At 40.0% G+C, this 7,988-nt stretch overlaps 1 protein-coding gene across 1 annotated transcript in view; it reads left to right on the forward strand.

Moving 5' to 3' along the window:
* Positions 1–7,988, forward strand: part of COG3 (component of oligomeric golgi complex 3) — an 89,197-nt gene that overhangs the window by 60,079 nt on the left and 21,130 nt on the right. Inside the window, exons 21-22 of the mRNA XM_006837624.1 lie at positions 1,576–1,651; positions 5,767–5,894. Coding sequence (XP_006837687.1) covers positions 1,576–1,651; positions 5,767–5,894 — 204 coding nt within the window. The remainder of the gene's footprint in view (positions 1–1,575; positions 1,652–5,766; positions 5,895–7,988) is intronic.

The raw sequence follows: 7,988 nt of genomic DNA on the forward strand, positions 1-7,988 counted from the left end.
GTGAGCCTTCCAACCTTCTAAGTATTCCTTTATATGTGGTTCAGAGTTCTGGGACCATCCCCTGAGCCTGCTTGGTCGGGTATTCTGTGTTGTTGTTGGCGGAGCTCTCTGCTATATGTCCACCCGATCCGCCATCTTGTTTGTTCCTCCAGATTGTTTATTCTTCAGGCAGTCCTTGGTATTTTCAATATTCTTTTTCCAGCATCAATCAAATGCTCTGATTCTTCTATGGTTTTGTTTATTCACTGCCTAATTTTCACATGCAAAAGAGGCAATTAAAAATACCATGCCTTTGGTCAGGCGTACCCGTTTTATTGAGCTCCTTAAAGAGGTCTTTTGCAACAGTTTTGTCTATTTCCATACTTCATTTGATTTCTTGACTGCTGCTTCCATGAGTGTGATTGTGGATCCAAGCAAAATGAAGTCTTTTCTTTTTTTATCATGATGTTATTTATTGGTCTAGTGGTGAGGATGTTTGTTTGCTTTATAGTGAGGTGTAACCCATACTGAATTCTGTGGTCTTTGGTCTTCATCGGTATTTTAAGCCCTCTTCATTTCCAGCAAGCAAAATTGTATCAGCTATATAATCATAGGTTGTTAATGAGTCTTCCTTCAATCCTGAGGCCACATTCTTCTTCACATAATCCAGCTTCTCAGATTATTTATTCTGTATACAGACAGAACTGTTGTTGTTAAAGTGCTGTTGAGTCGGTTCCAACTCATAGTTATCCTGTATAGGGTTCCTGAAAGGAGCTCTGGTAGTGTAGTGGTTATGAATCTACCAGCTGTTCTGCAGGAGAAAGATGAGGCTTTCTGCTTCCGTAAAGATTTACAGCCTCGGAAACCATGTGCAGGGTCACTATGAGTCGAAACCGACTCCCTGGTACTTAACAACAACAACAATCTGAATAGCAGATGGTGAGCTTGAACCTCTGACCTTGCGGTTCAACCTGAAATTGCAGTCCAGTGCATTAACCTGGAGTGCCACACCAGGAGTCCGTAGATTGAATAAGTATGGTGAAAAGATACAACCCTGGTACACACCTTTCTTGATTTTAAACTATTCAGTATCTCCTTGTTCTGGTTGAACAACTGCCTCTTGGTCTGTATACAGGTTACTTATGAGCCCAATTAAAGTGTTCTGGAATAACCATTCTTTGCAATGATATCCATAGTTTGTCATGATCTACAAAGGCAAAAACCTCTACATAGTTCATAAAGCACAAGTAAACATCTTTTAGCCCAAATGCATCTGATGTCAGCATTTCTAGCTCTTGTCATGTGTCTTCTTCTGAATCTGTAATGTTTCAGGCAGAATGTCTCAGGACATTGGTACAATTTTTTTTTGAAGGCAGTATATGCTTAAAAAAATGTTTAAGACACAAGAGGCGTTAAAATTTTCATTAGTTGTAAAAGACTATGTGATATGATGTCTTCTTTTTTTTTTTTTAAGTTGCACATTTGATTATCATTGCATCTAATAATTTCAAATGCTGCTGTGTAGCCTCTGAGAGTAGAACTGGTTTAATCTGTCATTGGTGAAATAGAAACTTTATGTTTTGTTTCTTCTACCAGGTATCAGCATTAAAAACAATGGCCAGCCAGGGAGGTCCCAAGTATACGCTCTCCCAGCAGCCTTGGGCACAAGCAGGTATTCAGGTTTTACTGTTTTGAGTTTCTCTTTTAGAATACTGGTTAATCTGTACTAACTATGTAGTCTCTGCTCTGAGTGTTTAGGATTGGTTTGCTGTTCACGCTAGACTACTATGGTCTGGATTAATGCAAGACTTTTTGGAGCTGATATGTCTTAATTGGCCAACACTACTTGCCTTTCAGCAAGCCTGTCAAAGAAGGAATTTAAAAAAGAAATTCTTAGTTAAAAATAAAATGTGGCACAACAGAGTGAATGAATGAAAATTACATTGTGAAAAATGTAACTAGTATCACTGAATGATTTATATAGAAATAATTAACTGGGAACCGAATTTGCTGTGTAAACTTTTGCCTTAAGCACAAAAATATATTATTCAAAAAAACAAACAAACAAAAACTACCTTAGATGGAGACACTTAGAGTCTGCTGGTTTGTATGCACCGACTTTTCATTGTGGCAGCGCTGTAATGAAAATCCTGTGTTTGATGGGAAATTATGGAGCTGCTATTGCTGATTGAATGTTAGGCCATTATTGTGTTCCACGTTTTATACCAGTCACCTCATCTGTCTGTTAATGCTGTAGAGTGTGTGAAACACACTGTCAGAACTGAGGTGCCTAATGAGGTCGGCAGACATCAGTGTTGTCTGATTGGCAGATCATTGTTGAGGTGTTCCCAGCCCTCGTCTTTCTGAAATGTCATATTTTTGTGCTGGGGTTTTTTTTTTTTTTTTCCCTGCAATATTAGAAGATAACATTAAAAAAAAATATGATTAATACTCATAGGGCTATTTTTGGTACACCTTGTGACATTTTTCAGTGCCATCAAGCGAGAAGAAATCATTTTGTGAGATTGACATTTCTGGTCATCCACAAGCCATTCTGTGATGTGGCTCCTTTAGACTCAGGGCAGAATGACAACAGAATCAGTGCCTTCATTCTTGGGGGGAACTGGTCTTATTGGAGGACGGCTCTTTGCTACTCGTGAGAAGCATCTGCAGGCAGCTAATCTGAAATCAGTTTTTTATTACCCCTGATTGTCTGTGCTGAAAGAGAACTGTGCCTGTCAGGTCTTCATTTTCTGTAGGAGAAAGGACAGAAGCGTAAGCCTCCAGAACCTTATCCTCTTTAGTGCCTCAGGTTAATTTCATGATGAGCTAAGAAGTTGAAAGACTAGCTCTGTATCTCTTAGAAGGACTTCTAAGTGTACAGAATTGTCATGTGTGTTTCAGAGGAAGACACAATTTCAATTCTAAGATTTGTTTTCTGAGTTTTGGTGAGGTCAGTACAAGTTTGCATTGATATGTAAGGTTGTGATGTGCAATAGGCCTTTTGTTTACTGTGATGGAGATAGTGAACATTCTGTGGTCTGTATTACTTTGAATATTTGGATTGGTGTCTGAGCTGAGGGACTTGAGTGACTCACTCAGCAGTTTGTGACCACCTGTCAGCCTTAAGGCTGTTTGAGCCGAGCCAGAGCTCTGTGGCAGGAAGGCCTGGCAGGCATTCAGTGCCTCCAGTCAGTTCTGACTCATAGTGACCCTGGATAGGATTTCCGAGGAGTGGCTGGTGAGCTTGAACCGCCAGTCTTGCGATTTGCAGTCCAGTGCTCATCCTACAGCGCTACACCAGGACCAGGACTACCAAGAAAACCTGATAGAGCACTTCTTCTCTGTAACACATGGGACCACCATGAATCTAAATCAGTTTGTCAGTAAAGGAGTCACTTTCTGAGATTGAAATGTTGACCTCATCTTCCTAAAAGACAGTGAGTGTACTTGATGCAATCCAGTCTTTACTGAGAACTCTGGAAAGTGTAACCTTGGTCTCCCCTATTGCTAACCACCTCCTCAGCTCTCCTCACAGTCAGGAAGCAGGCTTTCCAACCTTACCTCATTCAGCATGCTGCTTCAAGGGGGATGATAGTTGGATGTCATAGGAGCCTAGGTACAAGGTTTTAATCGTGGGTAAGGTTTCTTTAGAAATAGGAATTGGTATTTATTTTGTATGTTTATGTAAGTGAAACTCTTGGGTGCAATAAACTTTTCTTAGGTAGAATCCAGCAGATAGGCAGAGGCATATTTATTTAGTACTTCTAAACCTGAGGACTTGGTTCATGCTTGATGGATTACTCTTTCCCCCTTTACTTCAAAATAGGGCCTGTCAGTTTCTCCAGTGGGGTCCTAGTAGAATTCTCAGTATTCTTAAGCGTTAGGAGAATTGTCATTAAGAAAACTGGAGGAGGTGAAAGGAAACTCACAAAAGGATTTGAGATGCAGATTGAAACAGGGCTATGTGTTTTATAATTGAGCTCTTTTTATTTCTTTCTAAGAGATCTTGGTGGATACAGCAAGGACAGTTCAGTTGCTGTGTGGAGGTGGAGTTAGTGTCTTGATCTGAGAGTGATTGGCTTCTGGTATGGAGCATCAAAGACAAGCTGGAGGTTGTCTTTGGTGTCTCTGGTCTCGAAACTCAGTGTTCCTGGTGCCTGCAGACTTGATCAGTTTTTCAGTCTGCATCTCATGATAAACTCAAAAATGGAGCAAGTTATCAATTAGAATACCAATTTGTTAATTCACTCTTGGGAGTCTAGCTTTGTAGGAATCCAAGGACTTGATGACTATAGCTTTCTGATTTTCAAGGGGTCTAAAAATGCATTTAGTATTCCTGGAAATGTGTTTAGTGATGATAGAAATCTAGAGCCCATGGAATTGAAGTGTCTTGGAGAGGAGCTTTCATATATTGTGTCGAAGATAAGCAATTCCAGTTCATTCCACAAACAATTCCAGGATTGTTCTCTTTTCTTGAGAGCATTGGTACTTCCAACCCTGCTTTTACCACATCTTCTTCATTCAAAAGCAAAGCAATCATTTGTGTGGTACAACATGAGAACTGTGGAGAGGTGTAAAATGAAAAATAAAGTCTTATTCTCCACCTCCAAATGAGTCCTGTTCTTAAAGGGAATGGCTAGTAACAGTTTCTTTCCCAAAATGTGTGTGCACACACTAGCATATATGGACAGAAAGAGACTGTACCTACGCCTTGCTTCTTTCACTTACATCTCATAGAACTCTTTCTGTATTGGTGTATCTAGCTCTACCCCTACCCAGTTTATTTAGTAGAGGCATAGAATTAAATTGTTACTGTATTTTGATTTCTTTTAATCATTATCTTGTTAGGTGACCTTTTAAATATTTTCATTTTCCTGCATGCTTTCTATACATACATATCTTGGTATACTGTGAGCACATCCATAGGGTAAATTCTAGTCACGGAAATGTTAAGTGTGAAAAAATACACATATTTAAAATATTGCTTGATAATGCCTAATCTTCCTCCCAAGAGGGTGGGCCAGTTATCTTCCCATCAGTGGTGGGTGAGGGTACCTGTTTCCCCACACTCTTGCAAGCACAGATATCTCTAGTATTGATTATTTATGCCAATCTTAAGATGGCTCATTGTTTAATTCACCTTCCTTTAATTATGAATGAGGTCAAGCATCTTTGAATTGAGCAATCAGCCTTTCATTTTAAATACTGATTGCTCTTCCATGTAACTATCTCAGACACTACACCTGGGGCACACAGTTGTTTGTTTAAAATGTCTGGAATTTTGTTCTCTTTCTGCTGATACAGTGTAAGAAAGTAACAGATGGACATTTAGTCCTCTTAGCTGTGTGTGCTTATTTTCTAACCATCTCAGCAAGCATCTTAGAGAGCATCTCTTAGTGTGTGTGGATCAGTTCTGCAAATGAGTAAGCTCGTTCATTATGAAGTAGTTCTTATTAGCATCTCTCTGAAAATTACTGAAAAGAAAGAAAAAATAAACAAAACCAAAAACCTTATCTGTTGTCTTAAATTCTAAAGGCCCCATAGTACAGCCCCTATGAATGTCCTGAAGCTGCCTTAGCCCTTGGGAGTAACATTTTATACATAGTAGATATATAATGAATGTAATAAGGCTTATGATTACCACTGATAAATAAACGAGAAAAATGAAGGCAGCTCTTTGGGGAAATAAAGAGTCCTTCTTTTGTAATATTTCTCTCCTGAATTAAAATGGAAATGCTTCTCCTCCTTTTCTTTGTGACATTGACAAGGTTAATTTCTTTTCAGCAAAGGTCAGTGACCTTGTGGCAGGTGCCTATAAGACAATAAAAGAAAAGATGCCTTTGACATTGAGAAGTATGTCATTGTACCTCTCCAATAAAGATACTGAATTCATCTTGTTTAAGCCAGTTAGGGTAAGTATCGTGATTAATTGATAAGAATGCTGATTAATCTATCCGAATGGTCTTGCCACATAAGTTGTTGAGTGCCGTTGGGTCACTTCTGATTCATAGCAACCCTGTATAGCATTTCCAAGGAGCAAGCAGCTGGTGAGTTTGAACTGCCGACCTTGTGGTTCAGACTGACCTTGTGGTCCAGTGCTTTATCCCACTGTGCCGCACCAGGGCTCCTATACATACCATGTATCTTACTATGAACATTTACTGTTAAGATTCACTGGGATTCCCTTGGTTTTCCCAGTTTCATAAATTTTTTGCCTCTAACATGGTGTAGTAGTAACATTTTTCTATCGTTTGTTGTGGAGCCCTGATGTGGCGTTGCAGGTTAAAGCACTGGATTTCAAAGTCAGTTTGAATCATAAGGTTGGAGATTTAAGCTCACTAGCTGCTTCTTGAACCGCCAACCTTAGAAATCCTATACAGGATCTCTGTGAGTCGAAACTGATTCGATGGCACTTAACAACAATAAATGTTCATTGTAGTGAAAAATATTTGAGGTTTCCTTCTCTCACAGGTTTCTGTGTTACACAGGTTCTGGCTTTCACATGTATTATATATGCACACACATATATACATGTTGTTAAGTGCCATGTAGTCAGGTTTCTGAGGAACACCTGGTAAGTGTGAACCCCTGACCTTGATGTTAGTAGTCCAGTGCTTATCCTACAGTGCTACACTAGGACTCCTCTTTATACATTCACACATATATGTATCTAGAGATGTAGTTACATACATATATGCATGTATAGAAGGGGCCCTGGGAGTGTAGTGGGTTACAAGTTGGGCTGCTAAGTGCAAGGTCAGCAGTTTGAATCTACCAGTTGTTCTGCATGAGAAAGATGCAACTTTCTGCTCCCGTAAAGATGTACTGCCTCAGAAACCCTATACAGGGTTGCTCTGAGTCAGAACCAACTCAAGGGCACACAATCAGCAGCACCACCATGTGTATATTGTTGTTGTTGTTGTTAAGTGCTGTTGAGTCAGTTCTGACCCATAGTGATGTTGTATAGGGTTTCCTAGGAGCAGCTGGTGAGCTTGAACCACCGACCTTGTGGTTCAAACTGAGTTTGCAGTCCAGCACATTAACCCACAGCGCCACACCAGTGCTCCGTGTGTGTGTATGTACGTATGTATATGAATACAGTTATGTGCCATCAAGTCAGTTCTGACTTACAGCGATCCTGTATAGGAGTGGTTGGTGGGTTTTAATTGTCTGCCTTTTGGTTAGCAGTCTAGTACTTATCCTACAAAGGCACACTAGGACTCCCCTACACACACACATACACACACATATAATACACACACACACACACACACAGTTAAGTGCTGTTGAGTCAGTTCCAACTCATAGCGACCCTGTATGAGGAGTAACTATGAGTGACTGCTCACCTTTAGGTTAGCAGTCCAGTGCTTATCCTACAGTGTCACACCAGGACTCACATACATGTACACATGCATATACATACATATTACACACATAGATGGAAAACCAGGTGTACTGCCGGTCAGTCAGTTCTGACTCATTAGTGACCCTGTAGGATAGAGTAGACTGCCCAAGGCTGTTTCCAAGGCGGTCCTTGGTGTGGCGCTGTGGGTTAATGAGCTGGATGGAAAGTTGGCTTGAACTGCAAGGTAGGTGGTTCAAGCTCACTAGCCACTCCTAGAAAACCCTATGCAGGGTTACTCTGGGTTGGTACTGACTCAATAGCACTTAACAACAATAACAGTCATCTTTATGGAAACAGACGGCCATATCTTTTTTCTTCAGGGCAGCTGATGGATTCCATCAGCTTTTGGTTAGTAGCTACTGCACAACCGGGGTGGATTCAAAAAGTTCATGGAAAAATGGAATAAAAAGGTAATGGAATTTTTCCATGAACTTCCTGGAATCCTTTTGTGTATATATGTGTGTATGTGTGTGTGTTTATGTATGTATATATGTATGTACATATGTATATATATATTATTGGTAAGAGCTGTTGAGTTAGTTCTGACTCATAGCAACCCTGCATAGGATTTTCAAGGAGATGCTTGTGGGTTTGAACTACC

This window comes from Chrysochloris asiatica, unplaced genomic scaffold (assembly GCF_000296735.1).
Source record: "Chrysochloris asiatica unplaced genomic scaffold, ChrAsi1.0 scaffold00022, whole genome shotgun sequence".
NCBI classification, from domain to species: domain Eukaryota; kingdom Metazoa; phylum Chordata; class Mammalia; order Afrosoricida; family Chrysochloridae; genus Chrysochloris; species Chrysochloris asiatica.